The following is a 19342-nucleotide window of genomic DNA, read 5'->3' as shown; positions in this document are numbered from 1 at the left end:
ACAACAATTAAGGTTCACAGGGAGGTAGGGAGGGATGGGGAGAGGTGCTGCTTGAAGAGGTGTGTCTTCAGCTTGCGCTTGAAGGTGGGGAGAGATTCTATAGTTCTGACCTCAACGGGGAGTTCGTTCCACCACCGTGGAGCCAGAACAGACAGTAGTCGTGAGCGTGAGGTGGAGGTTCTGAGAGGGGGAGGTGCCAAGCGGCCTGTGGAGGCTGAACGAAGAGGTCTGGCAGGGGTGTAGGGTCTGATGATTTTTTGCAGATAAGCTGGGGAAGACCCTTTAACTGCTTGGAAGGCTAGCACCAATGTTTTGAATTTGATGCGAGCCATGACAGGCAGCCAGTGGAGGGAAGTAAGCAGGGGGGTGACGTGTGAGTATTTGGGAAGGTTGAAGACCAGACGAGCTGCTGCATTCTGGATGAGTTGGAGGGGTCTGATGGCGGACGCTGGGAGGCCAGCCAAGAGGGAATTGCAGTAATCCAGGTGGGACAGAACTATTGCTTGGACCAGGAGCTGGGTCGAGTAGGGGGTGAGAAAGGGGCGGATTCTCCGTATGTTGTATAGGAAGAACCTGCAAGACCGGGTCACCACTGCAATGTTCTCGGAAAGGGACAGTCTGCTGCGGTCATATGTATCATTGCTGGTATCGAACTATAGGCTATTAGTATAAGTGTAGATTATAGTGTAAATCTATCCTAGGCGTGGGGGTTTGAATACTATCAGCCTATATTACAATTAGAATATAAATTTGAAATGTAGGCCTACGTTATACACATCTACGCTGGGACTGTCTCACTGAAGGTTATTCATAAGGGTTCTTAAACCTCTCTTGGCTCAAACTGTAGCCTACAGTAGGAGTTGTTTGTTGAGTCTGAAGTTCAGGTCAAGTATCTTCAGTCGAACTAAGCACGATTAATTCGTTCAAAATTAATGAGATCACGTGTCCATGGACGCATGCTTGTGAAAATTCTTTCTGATCGAATACACTGTTTCGACTATTTTAAAGGGCAAAGACGGACTAAAGCGGAGGCTATATTTAAACATTGTGTGTTGCTCTAGCCTACTTGCAGCTGCTACACACTACTGATTAGATATGATAATATATGGCTCTGGTTGCCATGCAGCAAGATCGCCCTCCTCCGTTCAATGCGTTTAGAGAGCTATGTCATGACCTTAGAACCAACCTTTATAAAGAGTTAAACAGAATATTTATTTTCCGTTTAATGAAAAAATATGGATCGGACAATAAGAAAGCTGACGTGGCATCAACTATGCATCAACTTTGCAATCATTCTTTATTGGTATTTCAAGACATGCATAGGCTACTTTGGAAAAAAACAGAAAGCATTTTATTTCCATATTGAATTCACAATGTTTGTCTTCAAAAATGTTCTTAACTTTCAATGATAAGACCATTTCCGGGTGTCTCGATAGGTAACTTTAAGCACCTTTCATGTAAAACATAAATTTTATAATCAGTTTGATTCGTAGAATTGATTCGCAGTTGACCCCAGACAAGCAATTGCAATTCGGGAAAACAACAAATCACGATGTTGCCATGCATAATTGACATGTCATATAAAGAATACATGACTGTGCATTGTAATTTTGAAAAATTGGATGAAAACAAGAATAATTTCATGCAAAAATAAAGCAGCCAAGCAGTCCAGTGAAGGTAAAATATTGCATATGGTAACTGGTTAAAGGCTGCTATTGTACATAAGAAAAGAGACACAGGTATGCTTGTAGGTTAATTAAAGAAATTTGGACCTCAGTCAGTTCTGTAGAATAATTATCAAAACATAAATTGAAGGGGAAACAATGAACCCAATATAAATGACAATACAATAAATACATATGAAAAAATACCTGAGTAAACAAGTTATTTGTATGTTATGACCTAATATTTCAAAACAATGAACACTTCTAGTCTTTTTGAAGAAATTTACAGTATTTAAAAGAACAAACTGGAAACATTGTCAGGTGTCAAATCCAAAATTTGTTGGTAAAAGGAGGTAGAATAACATTCACAAAGCCCTCCTCTATCCATGTTTGTAGCCGCAAGTAACCCTACCGTGTACCCTTTCTACTGTATAATTGATGGAATCTGATGACACAAAAGTCAATTATTACAATAGACACTAACAGCCAGCCAGAAATGCAGTTATTATTGAGAGATATCCAGTTCCATTAATTTGTTTTTGAATGCCGTTTTTGAACAAAGCTTTTTGCAGGAACACTGTCACACACAGCACTGTCAATATGGTTCATGCAGTTCATTTGCAAGGAAAAATAATTGGCTCATCAGTCATTGTACTGAACCATTACAAGCTCAATAAAAACTGTCCATTTCTGCCTGGCTAGTGAAAATAGGACTGCAGGGTACCGCGGCGACGCACATCAGTTGTCCAGCAGTGGAAGCCCCCTCCCAGGGAGTTGGCGTGACGAATGCTCACCTTAATCGGTTTAATTCCTGTCGGGAACAAATCCATCTATCAATCAAAAGGCTCTTAAAGATAGTGCAAATACAGTCAGTCAACTGGTTCACAAGACAGATACATATTAAAGTCAACTCTGGTAAATTGCTTGGCTTTGGATAAAAGCGTCAGCTAAATAACAGATTATTATTTTTTACTTGTAGTCACGCTTTATGGGTGAATAAATGTTTTCATTTACCTCTTAGTAGATTTAATCAAATGGAAATAAACAGTTTGTCATGGAAATGTAAATGCATGCAAAAACTTTAAAAGCTCACCAAGACTTTCAAACATCTTTTGGATGGAAAATTCATTGGCATCGACCATGACTCGCTTTTCATCCAGCATTAAGACATTCATGGAGAGCCACTTTGAGGACATCCACAGGGGATGGTCTAAGGGTAGAGGAAGGAAAACACAAAAGCTTAAACTTAAAGCTCCTTTCACTCCTGAATTTTATGTGAAATTTTGATGAAAAAAAAGATATTTTATTGTTTGTTTTGTATCTTGTTTTGTTATACTCACACTCCCAGCAAAAAGTGACAGTGGTGGTGTTTTTGTTCAAGGATCAAATTTCCCAAATATTGGGAACAATGGGAACAGTACTTAGGATTACCAGTAAATTAATGTCAGTACATTTTCCAAGCAAATAAGGTACAAATTAGTTATATATTGCTGACTGGGTACAATTTTATGCACCTATAGGGTACCATAGGACTATCAACAGTGTCAACATTATTGTGTCAACATTATTGATCCAAAAGTCAATCAGCCTGTTAACATTCCTGAATTTCAACACATACCATCAGGAATCAGAGGCGTTGGAGGCTTCATCACAGTCCAGCCAGCCTTGATGAACATTTCAATCTGACAAGGAAAAATATCATGCAAGCACAAGTGAAAAAATGTCCTTCTGAAAGGCCGCAAGCATTTCCACTCTTCTTCCACTAGATGACAGTATAAGTGTTGCAATGACCTGTGTTCATAGCAGCGAGATTCACAGGCAAGGCAGTTAACAACTAAGTGGAAGCAAAATAACGAAAGAGAGCAGCCAGTAGGATTAGAGCCTTAGAGTAGCCCAGACTAGAATGACCTAAAGCACTGTACTTTTGAGGCTACATAAATGTCTGCAACCATCAACATGAAAAAAGCAATTACTTGTTATTTGTTGGAGAGAAAAAACCCTCAAAGAAACACACTCTGAGACCATAGTTTTTACTCACAGGGGCAACATGTTACTCACGTCAGCTACTCATCTGAGTCCCAGGCCTCCGGAGTTCCCAGGAGAGGCCCGGAGGAATGAAGAACGCAAGCCTTCCCTGTCCTATTCTAAAGCCTGCCACCAGCGGCCTCCAACAGACAAGATTCACTAGTCAAGGATGCCGTCTGTGGAGCTGTCTCGATCCCGCCCTTGTAAACGAGATGCTACACCTCAATGGCGGTGACCCTGGCACAGGCATTGTGTAAGAAAGCAGTGGGGGGTGGGGGGGGGGACTAACCTGCCGACATGGCCTGTCCGGATTGGACAGCACCAGGCCGGGGCCGATGATGTTGAAGGTGGCGTCGATGTGCATGGGGTTGGGGTCTTTGAATGAGATGATGTGAACTTTGTAGTCAGGTGCCAGGTGTCGACGCATCCACTCGATCCCCATGAAGTTTGTCACCTGGAAAACACAATTTCACCATGCGGTTTGTGTTCAGTCACACTCTCTCGCCCTCAGATGTGCTTCTGGTCCACTTTCAGAAATAAAGGTACAGTTGAGGTACATTTTTGTTCACATATTTCCCAAATGTACCCTGAAAGGTACAATAGTGTTCTTTGGGTACAATAAGTACATTTTACAAGCAAAAATGGTATGAATTAGTATTATTAAACCCCAGTGACTAGCTTTTGTGAAATAAATAAATAAATAAATTATACGTTCATACCTTTTTTTCGGAGAGTGTGGTAAGTTTAAAAGACAGCAGACATGCAAGCGGCTTACCTGACTCCTCTGGACGAAAATGTCCCTTCCAGCGCGGATGAAGTCGGCTGCGTCGAAGCAGGGCTCGTGCTCCGTGGTGACAAACTTGCCCTGAGCAGCGAGCTTGTGCCGGTCTTCCACAGTTCTAATCGGGTAGTCCTATGAACAGGAAACGTGGGAAAATGAGACAGATGTTTGCAACGTTTTCTGCAGTAAAAATTCACACCCTCACTTTGTTACATTAGCACTATATTGTGTCACTTTGTTGTAGCAAAGTTACTAGATCAGTTTGATCAGTTACTAGATATGTGCCTGTAGCCTAGTGGCTAAGGTACATGACTGGGACTCAGTGTAGCCACGACAAGATCCGCACAGCTGTTGGACCCTTGAGCAAGGCTCTTAACCCCGCATTGCTCCAGGGGGGATTGTCTCCTGCTTAGTCTAAACAACTGTACATAGCTTTGGATAAAAGCATCAGCTAAATATAATAATTAGTAAAGATGCTCAGGGATTTTTTTCACCTGGTCATACAGGTCATCAGCCATAGTGGGTTTTGGAGCTGTGGTCCACTTAGCACCTTTTCTGAAGTATTCTTTAATGAGAGGTCGGTAGGCTCTGTACTCAAAAAAGCGAGATCTCCATGCCATTGGAGCCTCGATAATCTCATTTCCAACAACAAGGAGGATGTCTCGGGGCATTGCCGCATACATGCCTGAGAAGACAAAAGGACAATTTGTACCACAGTAAAATCACTGGATTCATCCAGGGTAACATTAAATTTACATATTATTTCTGGAGAGTAGGGGACCGTTACATTGCAGGAGTGGCATGACAACAATACTGCAGCAAAAGCGTTGTCTGTATATGGCATCTGAGTCCAACTATCAAGATTGTTTCTTTGCACACAACAATACAATGAAAAGCCCAGTAAATCTTACCTGTAGATGTGAAATCTGGTGTGCTGTATTTAAAGGACCAGTCGACGGGCTCTGGCCTCCTCACATTAACCCCCTCCAAACGAAGAATATTGCACATTTCCTCAATTTCAACAATGGCCTTCTTCAAGTGGTCCTCAGGAAACACCTGACCCCCAAATCTTTGGTAGAAGGGCCAATACTTCTCATACGTGTTAGCCTGCCAAAATTAGTCCACTGTCAGCTTCAATTCCAAATGGGTATATTTATTACATGTGGCTGAGGCTGTGCACTAAATTAAACTGTGAACTGTTAAAAATAGCTGCAAATTCAGTACTTCACAAGCAACTAGCAAATGTACAGTACATTTTGTATGGTGAATAAATATATGAATCATTTATAAATCATCATATTCATAAATCATCACCTACCGCAGCAGTGTTACCAGTAAAGGGCTGTAATTTTACAGTGTGCTATTTTTTTTGCAGTGTACTTGACTATAGAGGCAGCCTATAACATAGTGACTAAGTTACATGACTGGGACCCGGATGGTTGGTGGCTCAAGCCCCAGTTTAGCCAGGATAAGATCTGCACAGCTGTTGGGCCCTTCACCAAGGGACATTTCAGGGGGGATTGTCCCCTGCCTAGTCTAATTAACTGTAAGTTGCTTTGGATAAAAGCATCATAAAAATAACAAATGATTATTATTATACCAAAAGCAAAATCAGTGCTTAAAGCTTAAAGCCAAATGCTGTACCTTGACCTCCACTGTAAAGGGAGGCACACGTGCATTCTCAGCCCTGCCGACGATCACTTCCTCCAGCGGGTCCCACTCGTTGAAGGCACACACTGGACACTCCTGGGCGAGTGGCTCAGTCACGGTGTCCTCCACTAGCGCCTGGGACTGAACGGCGGCTGCCGAACTTGACGTGCTCTGGAATGCCCTGTGGACCCATCCAGTAACAGCGCGGCCCAGCTAGTACAATAGAGACAGGGAGAGGGGGTTACACTTTCACATCTTTCAAAAGGTTCTCATACACAGTCATATAGTCTAGGCCTACATCCTGTACATACAACAAATTATTATTAATGTCAGTTCAGCGTATTGCAAACCGAGCAGCTTGAAAATCTTGGAGAACAACTTCCATATATGTCTCAACTCCCATTAACAGAACATAAATCATGAGGCTCTTTACGCTAATGGTGTTCAATCATCGGCAGACGTTTAACCGATGTTCTACTAAGAAATTTTAACTTATTTATTTATTTATTTGTCTATTTATTTATTTATTTATTTATTTTACAAATTACAAGCCCAACACGTGCTACCAATCACACTCTAATGTAACACAAAATAATCATAACAATAATAAATGTTTTGATCCAAGGTTCGCTAAAATGCCTTATCTCGGGTCTTGGATATTGGAACGACAAGGTTTCGCTAGAAGTGGCTGTCCCTGTCACAGAGTTCGCTGAGGGCAGTAGGCAATGGCAGCTGTTTTCTATCACTCACAGTTCGAAATGTGCTGACAAATAAAAAAGTATCATGGACCGTTTTTTCATTAAATTAACATTTTTATTCTGTTTCCATGTGACGTATGAGACACATTTTAATTATTTTAGAATTACAGTCTCAACCATGAAGCAAAACAAAACAAAAAAACGAAATGTAAGAAGATAAAGTACGTGAATGAACCTCTTCTGTTCAAATAATACGTTGATATACAGTACAATAGCTACTGTGCAAAGTGCAAACATTAAAAAAAAAAGATCTTAGATATTTTTTATATTTATTTATTTGTTTTCTGCATTAGTGTGTCAGTACAAAAGAGCTAAATTGAGATTTCCAAAAATAAATTATGTTATAGTTACAATTTTGCATTCCATTAAATACAGTAAGATAATAAGTAATATACCACTTTTCAAATAAAAACCTGATCGCGGCTGTCTAGGATTATTTGGAGAGCGAGAAGCAAGCGAGACTGCCAAAGTCTGCATAAGAACTGTGGCAAGTTTTCCAATATGTTTGGTACAACCTTTCATTAAAAAACTTCAAGGCAGTGTACCTAAGAGAACTGATAATGTAACTGAAGTTTTGAAGGAGAAGGATGATCCCAACAAATATTGATTTTATTTAGTTGAAATGTTAAAATTTAAAAAAGAAAAATATATATATATATATATATATATTTAAACTGCTCATTTCATTATTTTTGAAGGTATCTTTGCTTTCTTTTTTCTTTTTTTTTTACATGTGCCTAAGACCTTTTCAGAGTATGTAATATGGTTTGGTGAGTTATTAAATAGTAGGCCAATTAAAGATACTACATGCTTTATACAATTGCTTTCACAAAAGGAAAATAATTATATCGGCTAAATACTAACCATGGTTCCAATAAGGTGAGCTGCTTCAGCTCCCCTGCTACCTCCTCTCAGACATCTGACCCGCAGCATCGTCCCCGGAATCGATATTGAACGGTAAAAAGATAGTTCTCACTGCGCACGAAGCCCTGATTGCAACTTCTGAGAATGTAGGACAGAATCAGCGCCAATTTATACCCCGGCGACACTTGGTATTGGCCGCTATAAAGAGTTGTGCAACGTGACTGGCCCTTGAAATATGACACCTTGCAGCAGCACATTCTTATCGGTCGTACCCTCGAACTAACTAATGGAATGGAAAAAAGTGGAGTAACGCGTATAGACGATTTCACATGATCAAGTATAAATACCTCGCAACATCACATGTAATAAAAGTGCGAATAAATAGTCTTACTTCAGTTTCTGAAATTCTGCAGCCATCTAGGCCACGTAATTTCGACGCGTTTTCTTATTTGAACTTTTCAAAGCAATTTATCATTCCCTTTCAAGAATGCCACACACGGTTAAAATGTGAAATGATAATAAACAGTGTACATGAATATTCCTTAAACATATCCGTACGGCAAATGTTTCGTCCAGTGGATATATCAGTTTTTTTATTTGTTTGTTGTTGTTGTTGTTGTTTTTGTTTTGTTTTTGGTATTTGTAATAGACTACGAAGGGGAAATATAGCTACTGTACGTATTCTACATTATACACTACATAATCCATTCGGGAAACTGTTCGGAACGCCCAACTGCAGATCAGATTAAACTCCCTGGTAGAAATTACACCTTGGTCCCAGCCTGGTTTTAAGATGGTTTCCAGTTGGTCTAAAATCTGGTTTGGAGGTGGTCATGCTGGCTACATGGTTGAGCTAGCAACCATACTGGCATGACCAGAACCCACTGGTGGCCCATTTTGGTACAGACAACAAACCGTCATCAAATCCCTGGTATTTTAGCCAGGTTGCCACAATTTAGTACATTTTAATTAAATTGTGCCAGAAAAGGGTCCCCAGAAACCCAAATCATAAAACATTCTTTATTTCACTTTGCATCGCCAGTCAATACAAAACATAGTGTAAAGTTACCAGTTGCTCACTTGAGCATTCCAGTAATTAAGATATTACAGACACAATATTCTAATCACATCAAACCAGTACCATACAGTTCCAATTCAGAAAAAAAAAAGAAAAAAAGTGCAATAGTCAATTTCACAGCCAGTCTCAGGACAGTATTGTCTTACAGTACTTAGCCTTAATTGACACCGAGTTGTCTAAATTCAAATCCAGGCCTGTGCTGTGTGCTGTAAACTGATCTAATCTGGAATGCTGATTGCTTATGTCTATATGCCATGCTCTGCATTTAGCATATGATGTAACATGACTTCATTTGGTCAAGGTTAACGTAACAGCCTTGGTAGAAAGGCATACTGAGCATGATTTCATATAAATCAAGCAGATGGGATTATCAAAGTCCACAAGCCATCCAAGGTGGCCTGTGAAATAATATAATAAGTAATAAACAGTAATAAGGTAATAAAGAACAAAAGTTATCAAAATGAATTGCCCTCTCTTGGCTGATTATTTCCAGAGGGAAAATACAGAGCTAGCTGCAGAGAAAAAAGAATAATTGTACTACTACTGTAAACTTACAATCACCATCAAGCAGGAGCAGACAGAGTAAATCCCCGAAGGGTCATTCCAACAATTTGGTGCCTTTTAAGTCCCTATTTATATGATATATGATATATGCATGTACACTCACAAGGCACTTTATTAGGTATTTATTAGACTTTATTAGACGTATTAGAATTCTGCTGCTGTTGCCTATCCATTTAGAGTTATGATGTGTTGTGTGTTCAGAGGTGCTCATCTGCATACCACTGTTGTAATGTGTTGTTATTTGCGTTACTGTCACCTTCAGCTCTGACCAGTGTGGCCATTCTCTTCTGACGTCTCTCATTAACAAGGCGTTTCTGTCTGCCGAACTGTTGCTCACTGGATTTTCTCAACGAAAATTTGTTCTTTTACATGTTCTTCACAGAAAATAAGCCAAGGCCATGGAACTTAAAAAATAGTTAAAAAATACTTACCAGTATCAATTTTCTTTTAGTGACTATTTAAAATGGGTCAATTTGACCTGAAAACCATATGGGGGTTAAATGTCTGTTACAATATATCTGTATGTGATCGAAAGCGAACCTGAACTCTAAATGGTACAAGAGACCTTTCTGCAAATCTGCAAATAAGACATCCCCATGTATTATTATGCAATGTTATGGGCCCTGACTTGGCCTTGGCCATAGCAATGACACTTGCTGCAGTAACCCAAACACAAGTGTCATTGCTTGTTTCAGAAAGGCACAATGACTAAATACAAAGTGTCATGATAGATGGTAATAATATTAGTCATTAGTCAGCCACTATATGTTTAGAAGTGTTAACCTCTGATCAGGCTGGCCATCTGCACTCCCTAGTGTAAAATCCAGCTATGCTAGCTTGAATATTGAACTGGTCAAGCTGGTCTAGCTGGGTATGAGCTGGTCAACCAGCTAAACAATTTTGAGCCGGGAGCTGGTCTGAGCTGGTCTGAACTAGTCAACCAGCCACCAGCTGTTTAAAAACCAAGCTTGAGCTGTTTTTTTCAGCAGGGCTGCTACCAAATGGGGTTATGACAGTACTCTAATTCATTTTTAGTCCATCTGCTGTCCACGCCTCCTGGCACAGTCATCTAGTCAGACGTGACTCCAGATAAATGCACACAGAGTTACAACTCTCAGAGCCATACTATCCTGAGACTCTCCTTGTACGAAAGTCCCATTGAGGCTATTTAACCCTCTGGGATCTGAGGGCAAAATGAGGAAAACTGGTGACTGTGCCATGCTTTACAGTAGGTGTTCTCGCATATGGCATCGCCCCTCCCCTACCAGAGAATAATTATCACCTTGTTTCAATTTGAATGAGATGGGCCGGAATTCGTGCAGGGCCAAACTCACATATTAATGAGTAAAGATTAAGAAATCACAGTGGTCTTATTAATGTAATTTTAAATGTTTTAAAATGATTATGTGTCAATAGGTGCATTGCGAAGTCAAGATTCCAAGGTTTCCGTCAAGGGCCAGTCCTGGGTCATTCCTATTATGTGGTGCCTTTTGGGCTTAGTAAAGTTTTAAAAATCCATTATTTTGACATTTTATCAGAAGGAGGACAAGTTTATGTGTTAGAAAAACATACCGGTCAAGCTAAGACCAATATAGCCTAATCATTCTGACAAATATCCATCCTTTTATGGGACATATTTATGACTATTAGAAACTGTTTGTAATGCATGTTTATTATAACACTTACATTTTCTGAGATCAAGTGTCCCTAACTCTACCATGCTCATGTATGCATATCATAAGGTAATCATAAACAACAATGTTTTACAGGGTGGACAATAGCTGGGTGAATATTTTAAGCAAAAGATGGCTGTCACTCGACATGTGATGAGCAACATGCTGGCACAAGGTGAACACTGAGAGAGAATGTGAAAATCCAAGGAGATCAGCAGTTTCTGAGATAATCAAATTATCTGGCACCAACAATCATGTTTTGGAATACAATAAAGACTATATTTATTAAGAATTTTTACACAATCTTTATTTTCTGTATTTCCTGTACACAAACTGTATTTCTTTAAAATCCCAATAATGTTCTGACCCCAGTAAAACTACTCTTTAAGTAAACAGTCATGTTTACTTATTCCCTTGATCAGTTTACAGTCAATCCATTTGCATACAATTCATACCTTTGCTGTTGATGCCATTTTGAGATATCCTGCAAGCAAGAATTCTTATATGTAATTGAATTAGCTCTGGACAAAAATGGTGGAAACCTGTCATTTTACCGTATTCATCAAGAAAATAATATTCCAATCAATGTACCAAGGTGTCCAAAAGTGAACAAAACACAAGGGTTAAACCAGGGGTCCCCAAATTTTTGCACCCCACTGTTGGTTAATCTAGGACATATACTGCCGATATTTTCAAAAGATGAATATTAGTTCCCCTGTATACGTTTCTGTGCAAGCTTCTGTATCAGTCTTCAGTAAAGGAAATAACACACAATAGTCGCTATGCTTTAGAATATGGCGATATTCTTTAGGGATATATTTTCTTTTTATGAGACAGAGCAACTGCCTATGAGCATATGATCATAATATAGACGTTCTTGACGTTCTATGGAAAACTAATTACAATCACTGAAGCCACCAAGTTGCAGGTTCTTTAGATTTTTGGGTTGGGCTTCACACGGAGGGAAGGGTGGGGGGTGCTCCTCGTGTTTTGCACCCATATCAATGACAGAGTAGCTCCGCTCCCAACACAGAGCTTCACATACACACACCCATATGAATGACAGGCTAGCTCCACTCCCAACACAGAGCTTCACATACATACACCCATATGAATGACAGGCTAGCTCCACTCCCAACACAGAGCTTCACATACACACACCCATATCAATGACAGGCTAGCTCCACTCCCAACACAGAGCTTCACATACACACACCCATATCAATGACAGGCTAGCTCCACTCCCAACACAGAGCTTCACATACACACACCCATATGAATGACAGGCTAGCTCCACTCCCAACACAGAGCTTCACATACACACACGCATATGAATGACAGGCTAGCTCCACTCCCAACACAGAGCTTCACATACACACACCTATACTGTCACACAACCGCCCATAGCCTCAGCCACACACAAACATGCCCACAATGCAATTCATTCTGAACAGGGATCACTACAATCTTACGATTTTCTGAGCTATGAATCTGCTGACTTATACTGAGCTGGGTCTGGATGGGTTTATTGCATGTTAACTTTCACACATATTTGTAATGTATTCATTAACAACATAATTTTGTGGAGTGGTGATTCCCTTCAGACATTTTTCAGCACACTTGCATATGTGGGGGGTGGGGAGTGAATGTTTGATGTTCTAAGGGAACACACCAAACCACACTCTGCCTCGGATTACAGAGGGTCCTTCTGAAACTTGGATGTTACAAATCATCAGCCTCGGCCTCCCACTCTGTCTCCTGGAGTGAGATATGATGACAAAGGTTAAGGAGTGACCCCAAGAACATCTCTGTTGTCAGTAAGGACTCTACTACTCCGTAAGTAAACAGTCACGTTTACTTATTCTCTTGCTCAGTTTTCAGTCCATTTGCATATAATTCATACCTTTGCTGCTGATAATTCTGTTCTTTGATACTTCTTGATATGTGAGGCCATTTTGAGATATCATGCAAGCAAGAATTTGTATATGTAATTGAATCATTCATTCATTATCCTAACGCGCTTATCCTGAACAGGGTCGCAGGGGGGCTGGAGCCTATCCCAGCATACATTGGGCGAAAGGCAGGAATACAACCTGGACAGGTCGCCAGTCCATCGCAGGGCACACACACCATTCACTCACACAATCATACCTACGGGCAATTTAGACTCTACAAACAGCCTAACCTGCATGTCTTTGGACTGTGGGAGGAAACCAGAGTACCCGGAGGAAACCCACGCAGACACAAACACATGCAAACTCCACACAGAGAGGCCCTGGCTGACGGGGATTCGAACCCAGGACCTCCTTGCTCTGAGGCGGCAGTGCTACCCACTGCACCACCCGTACCGCTGTAACTGAATAGGCATTGAACAAAATAGCGGATAGTTAGGACCTGTAACTTCACCATATTCATCGTGATAATATTCCGATAATAATACAGCAGTATCTATGAAGCAGAAATTTCACAAACGAACAGAGCAACTGAGGGATGCTCTGAAGGATGTGCCAGTCTCAGATCCTCCCAGAACCTTCCAAAGCCGTCAACATGTTTTTAGTTATTTTAATATAAATAACATAAATGGACCCCTCTTTGTTCACGTAATATGGTAAACAGTAGGGTAAAAATCAATCCACAATAGGCTGAAAGTCCCTTCTTGAGATTATATATTAAGAGTCTTCAAACATTTGGGAGTTGATAAATGTCAAACCAGCTGACAGGCTGAAAAGGTTTTGTCTCTGCTGACAGATGAGAAGGTTTATCTTGAAGTCAATAACTGTACTTTGGTCCCCTTTTTTCACACAATTATTCCTATTCATACCAGACTCAACTTTCATTTTATGCTGAAAATTCTCTTTTCAATTATCAATTCATATTTATTTCCTCCTGAGTAAGGGACAAACTAAGCCTGAACACTCACAATGGTGGCTCTGGTGTAAAATCCAGCTATGATTCAGCTCTTTCAATACATAGCTTGAGCTGGTCAAACCATGTTGAGCATAGAGCAGGTCTAACTTCTCAACCAGCAACCAGCTGTTTTAAAACCTAGCTTTTATCATGAACAAAATTAGGGTCCTGCCTTATATGCTCTGTTGAATTTAAATTTGAGGGCAGGCTTCAACCTGAAAAATTTTAGCGCTAGCTTTACAGACACAGATTAAGCCTAGTTCGAGACTAAATTCAATTTTGAATCTCCACACAAAACTCAATTTGGCCAAGGACTAAGTTTAATCTGTCTTCAAGAAACCAGTCCTAAGTGTTCCAATCACACTTTGTAATAAGGTTCATGTATTGGCATAATGTAGTTGTTGACATGAATTAATGACGGACAAATACATGAATTTATCATGAAATTCTAATTTTATTAGTTAATGCATTTGTTGTTTAACGTATTTGTTATATTATATTTATACATTAGCAAGCCATAGGATATAATTAGTTAACCATTAACAAATACATTAACAATTAACTCACTTTTTTTCATTGCAGCATGAATTGGCAATAACTAATGTAGTTGTTAACATGAATTAATGATGTACAAATAGACTAACAGAGCTGTACAGATGAACCTCTCAGTAGTAGCCTACTTAGTTAACAACTACATTAGTTCATGTCAATTAATTGAACCTCATTGTAAAGGGTTACCAGTGTTCGTAACTTGTTTCCAAGAAGCTGATTTGAATGAAGTCTGTGTACGTGCTGTCTCCCAAGCTTCCTCTGAATTGACAGGCCAAGTGGTGTTGCCTGGGGACGGGACAGCTGTCTGTGCCAAACCTCCAAATCCATTCAGGTTAGCTCACAGCTGATTTCCAAAAATATAAATAATCATTAAGTTAGTGTATTACCCTTTTTTTTTTTCTGAATGACCTTAATGTTAGTGTCACGTGTCAGAATTCAGAATATGTTGCCTTGAATACAAATTTTAAAATAAATTAAAAGCAAATTGTATTTTGTCACAGTATTTCAACAATATTTTGTGTAAAACTGTAGCCAAGGATCATACACATTACATACAGACTATATCACATAATTTAAAGCAATATATGAAATAAATATATGTATTTCTTCAAAATTTAAGACATATTTTAAGTGTGGAGTGGGGTTTGGAGCAATGTAAACACTGTCTTTGGCCATTGAAACTTTATCTGCACGTCTCCTGTGGGATCACTTCTCAGATGGTCATGCAATTGGTCACTTGGCCAAAGACGTCAAATTTACTGGCCTAGATTGGTTTCCCTCTAGGAATAGCAAGTGGCCTTTAGTTGGAAATACCATGGAGAGTGAGTTTGAAACCGTATATCTAAATGTTATGGAACGCAAAAGTGTATGGCAAGTCACGCGTTCATAAGGTGTTATGATACGTTTTAATCATCCCAGCATTCATATCACAAATGGGAGTGCTTTAACAAGCCTATACTGTAACATAAAATTTAATTTCTGAGAGCACAATTGTTCAACTTGCAATATTGTAATATTGTCTTCTTTCTTGCTCTCGTCCCTGTTTTCCTCGGAATGTGTGGATGGGGTGACAGAGTAGCCTAACGGGTAGAGAATTGGGCTTGAAACTCCCAGCTGCAGCGTAGTAACAAGATGTTATATAACATTACATTACAGGCATTTGGCAGACGCTCTTATCCAGAGTGATGTACGATAAAGTGCATTCCCATGACCTGGGACAGTAGTGCACTGAAATCCTAGAGGGAAGTACTGTTCCAAGTGCTCGTAATCATCACAAAGATAAGAACGAGGAGCGTTTAGATAAATTTCAGAGATTGTATATTAAGTGGATTAAGGTTTGAATCTCAGGTGGGGCATCCGAGAGTAAACATTGCACTGCTGTCACAGGATTGGCTGATTCGATAAGCATATGAACAAATAGCTTGGGGCGACATTGGCTCAGGAGGTGAGAGCAGTCGTCTGGCAGTCGGAGGGTTGTTGGGGTGTGTCAAAGTGTCCCTGAGCAAGACACCTAACCCCACCAACCACCCTGGTTGGTGTCTTGCATGACAGCCAATCGCTGTTGGTGTATGAATGGGTGAATGAGAAGCATCAATTGTACAGCGCTTTGGATAAAAGCGCTATATAAATTCCAACCATTTACCATGTACAGGTGTTGTTATAAAATACTCAGTGAGTGTATGAGATCATTTTTCATTTGTTTTAAAGACTGTAAAAAATTATAAAGAATTGAACTAAGACTTTAACCCACTGCCAACTGTCAGCAGCTCTGAAAATCTGTGCTCTGTTTTCACTCGCAGATGGAAAGGGGAGAATGTGGCCACAAATGAAGTGTCGGATGTCCTCATAACGATGGATTTTGAGAAGATGGAGGCAAATGAGTATGGTGTTCATGTGCCAGGTAAATGGAATGTTCTTTTGCCAAACTTGCACAGCTAATATTGCCATACTGCATTTGTGGGCTGGGTTTGATTGGAAATTGTATGCTTTCTTCCTGATGTTTCCTTCCTTTGCTTCAAGGGGGGAATCCCCAAAATCCCAGGATGAAATATGGAGGTTGAGGCCAAGTGGGGTTTGGTTCTGAATTATGAAAAGGGAGGGAGCTATTATTGCTCCCTCATTTTTCCCCCCTCTCACCAAGGGTACAAAATACAAGCTTCCAACATGAAGGAAAATCCCATATGCAATGTTCCAGGTGTGAAGAAGAGAGGATGTTGGGACTGAGCTTCAGTTGTGTTTTGGTTGTTCATCGACTATCCTCCCTTACAGAGTCGGTTTCTTGTTGCACATCGCAAATTTAGTTGGGAAATACCTCCCTCCAGGGCAGACAGCAAGGGAAGAGAATGTGTTAAAGCGAAATCTCATGAGTGCAATGATCTTGCTGGTGATGGACAATGTCATTCCACAAGAGTAACGAGCTCCCCCTCGTGTTTCTTTCTCCTCGCTGTAATGCTACGCTGCTGCTTTCTCAGGCCATGAAGGGAGGAAAGGCAGAGAGTTTGACTGTTCCAGCATTTTCAGCCACGTGGTCAAGTAGGCTACCTGCCAGCTTACGCCAGGCCATGCTTCGTACGGATTCAGGTAATACTGTTGTGCAACCCCATTCAAATCATTAGACCGTGCGCACACTAATACAGCCTCTACGATGAGCACACATGGGGAATGGGACTATGAAATGTTCATTATTCAGAAAGTGATGCAAGACAAAAAACATTACCTTCTTATTTATTTACTGGACGGGCTCATTGAGATCTCAAGAGAACATTCATCATTTTTTTGTCATGTCAGCTTTCTGCCTGTTCAGGGGCCCTCTCCTTTTTTCCTTTATGTGTCTCTTGGTTTTTTACACATTGTATTCTTCAGAAATTTTTCGTGCTCAAACAGAAGAATCGCGTGGATATGAAGACTTTGGGAATGAGAGTGTTTGGAAAAGTCAAGTCAAACGTATTTCTTATTGGCATGTTACTTACATGTATTTTTTAAACAGGCTACCAAATCATTTTGTAACTATAAATCTCAAATTTTAACTATTAATATTACCTAGTAAGTTAGCCTGTTAATACCTGTCAGCTTCAAACGACTGAAGGAACGTAACGTTAGCCAGCTCACTGTTCATCGTACGATAGGTAGGCCTATTTGTTACGTTTAAACTTGCTGTAAATGACCGTTCTCTTAGGAGAAAGAAACAAAAACTATTACACAAGATAACTTATATAGCATTATTCATATGCACTTTTAATTCATCATAAAAATATGACGGTTTTACTCCTACCCCGTTTCGAACAAACTATCCTCTTATTTGTTTTCGGCACGGGACTTTTTAGCTAACTGTCTTCCGTATGTAGTTTAAAGTAATTCAAAAACATAACATCATTTTCATTTTCCTCCGTGGTGTTTATATTAAAACTCAGGTTTCTTAGCAATGAAGTTGCACCATCCCTACCCATTGGACAGAGCCCGGATAGCTCAGTCGGTAGAGCATCAGACTTTTAATCTGAGGGTCCAGGGTTCAAGTCCCTGTTCGGGCGGTTGTTTTTTTCGTAGTTAATGAATAGCGTTCCTTATAATGAATTTTGAAGTTGAAGTTTACATACGAATGTGTGTTGTTGCTCTTCAGGCTGGTAAGAACAGCGGATGATCACCGGTTTGGCTCACTCATACGGTTTCATGGTGTGGATCCATCATGACCAGCAAAACTTGTAGCCCAGCCATCATCAAATCTGGACCTCGAATCCAAATCAGGCCCTAGTTTTCTTTTCCCCCAGGTAATTAGCTGAACAATTGGTCCTACCGATTGGCCGAACTGTCTTGGCACCTGGCTCCGGGGTGGAGGGCCATCGGTCCTCGGACCTCGAGGGCCATGATTTGCTGATTCCTGGTGTAGCCTATGAGGATTTTTGAAAACTGGCAAATAAACACTTTATATTCTTTTTTTGGGGAAGAAAACAGTCGCCCAACGTGGGGCTCGAACCCACGACCCTGAGATTAAGAGTCTCATGCTCTACCGACTGAGCTAGCCGGGCGGCGTTATTAATGAAGTCCAGTCATTTTATGTATTTCTCCACAATGGTTTTGTCTCTGACTTTTGGAGTATAACGTGAACATACTGCCATCTTCTGACAAATTAGAATATTTGGCTACGACAGCCCAGCAGCAATTTCAGACCACATGCCGTCACTGACCAGAAGGTGTCACCGTAGGCACACTAACTGCTGTACTTCTGCTACATGTTTAATTGCTGACAGGCATAACCCAGCAACAGGACAGAGAATTCACCCGAGAACACAAAATGTAATCGTTACAACATAAATAGTCAAACGTTTGACACTATCATGATTTTCAAGATGATTATCAATACAATTTGTGTGGCTTATCGTGTGATAGTCGCTGGCAAATTGTACAGGTACGAAAGACTCGGGAGTCATGGACTGAGCAGTCAGCGTCACAGATAATCGTGATATAACAATAAAACGTGTTAAGGTCATTTCATGTAGCTCATCGAATGAAGCGGCGAACAGATTTTCAGCATCTCTTACTGCATATAAGAACATGCTAAAATAGCATAGTTTATTGGACCTGTTTTCAATAATTTTCTTTGATTAACAAATTTGCCACTGATGGAATAATCAATTGGCAGGTAAACACATAGCTAACTTCTTTCTTCACGAGAGATTAATCGTTTAAATTTCGTCGCTACAAAGTCTTTAGAATGTAATTCAATTTAGCGGGACGGCGTTGTATTTAGCTAAAGCATAGCTACACGAAAAAAAATGGAATAAAGGCTATCTAACTCTAGCTCTATTGTTTAAATGACTAAATTTGCATAT

The 19342-nt window shown here is 40.1% G+C and overlaps 2 protein-coding genes and 2 non-coding genes across 4 annotated transcripts in view; 1 reads left to right on the top strand and 3 right to left on the bottom strand.

Moving 5' to 3' along the window:
• Positions 1-5523, bottom strand: part of LOC133131737 (glycine amidinotransferase, mitochondrial) — a 49877-nt gene extending 44354 nt beyond the window's left edge. Inside the window, exon 1 of the mRNA XM_061247172.1 lies at positions 5382-5523. The gene's annotated coding sequence lies outside the window, so the exon portion shown is untranslated. The remainder of the gene's footprint in view (positions 1-5381) is intronic.
• On the bottom strand, positions 1279-7903 carry gatm (glycine amidinotransferase (L-arginine:glycine amidinotransferase)). The gene is made up of 9 exons (XM_061247167.1): positions 7743-7903; positions 6115-6333; positions 5382-5577; positions 4965-5155; positions 4465-4602; positions 3979-4143; positions 3283-3346; positions 2758-2874; positions 1279-2475 (listed from the first exon to the last, which is right to left on the bottom strand). Exons 1-9 carry the CDS (start codon positions 7809-7811, stop codon positions 2363-2365), a joined length of 1272 nt encoding a protein of 423 aa, XP_061103151.1. The 5' UTR covers positions 7812-7903; the 3' UTR covers positions 1279-2362.
• Positions 7904-17970: 10067 nt separating this feature from the next.
• Positions 17971-18043, top strand: trnak-uuu (transfer RNA lysine (anticodon UUU)). Its single transcript has one exon. It is a non-coding gene; the product is annotated as a tRNA-Lys (tRNA).
• Positions 18044-18465: 422 nt separating this feature from the next.
• On the bottom strand, positions 18466-18538 carry trnak-cuu (transfer RNA lysine (anticodon CUU)). The gene has a single exon. It is a non-coding gene; the product is annotated as a tRNA-Lys (tRNA).
• Between the last annotated feature and the right edge of the window lie 804 nt (positions 18539-19342).

Source organism: Conger conger, chromosome 6 (assembly GCF_963514075.1).
Source record: "Conger conger chromosome 6, fConCon1.1, whole genome shotgun sequence".
Classification (NCBI taxonomy): domain Eukaryota; kingdom Metazoa; phylum Chordata; class Actinopteri; order Anguilliformes; family Congridae; genus Conger; species Conger conger.
This window is presented reverse-complemented; position numbering and strand designations above follow the sequence as displayed.

What these genes read in the sequence shown, in the direction of transcription:
- gatm (XM_061247167.1), bottom strand. Translation starts at nt 7,811, where the DNA reads ATGCTGCGGGTCAGATGTCTGAGAGGAGGTAGCAGGGGAGCTGAAGCA. An exon ending in CGGACAGGCCATGTCGGCAG is followed by an intron (nt 3,347 to 3,978) that starts GTTAGTCCCCCC and finishes TTTCCTTGTCAG; the next exon opens with ATTGAAATGTTCATCAAGGC. An exon ending in AAAGATGTTTGAAAGTCTTG is followed by an intron (nt 2,476 to 2,757) that starts GTGAGCTTTTAA and finishes TGTTCCCGACAG; the next exon opens with GAATTAAACCGATTAAGGTG.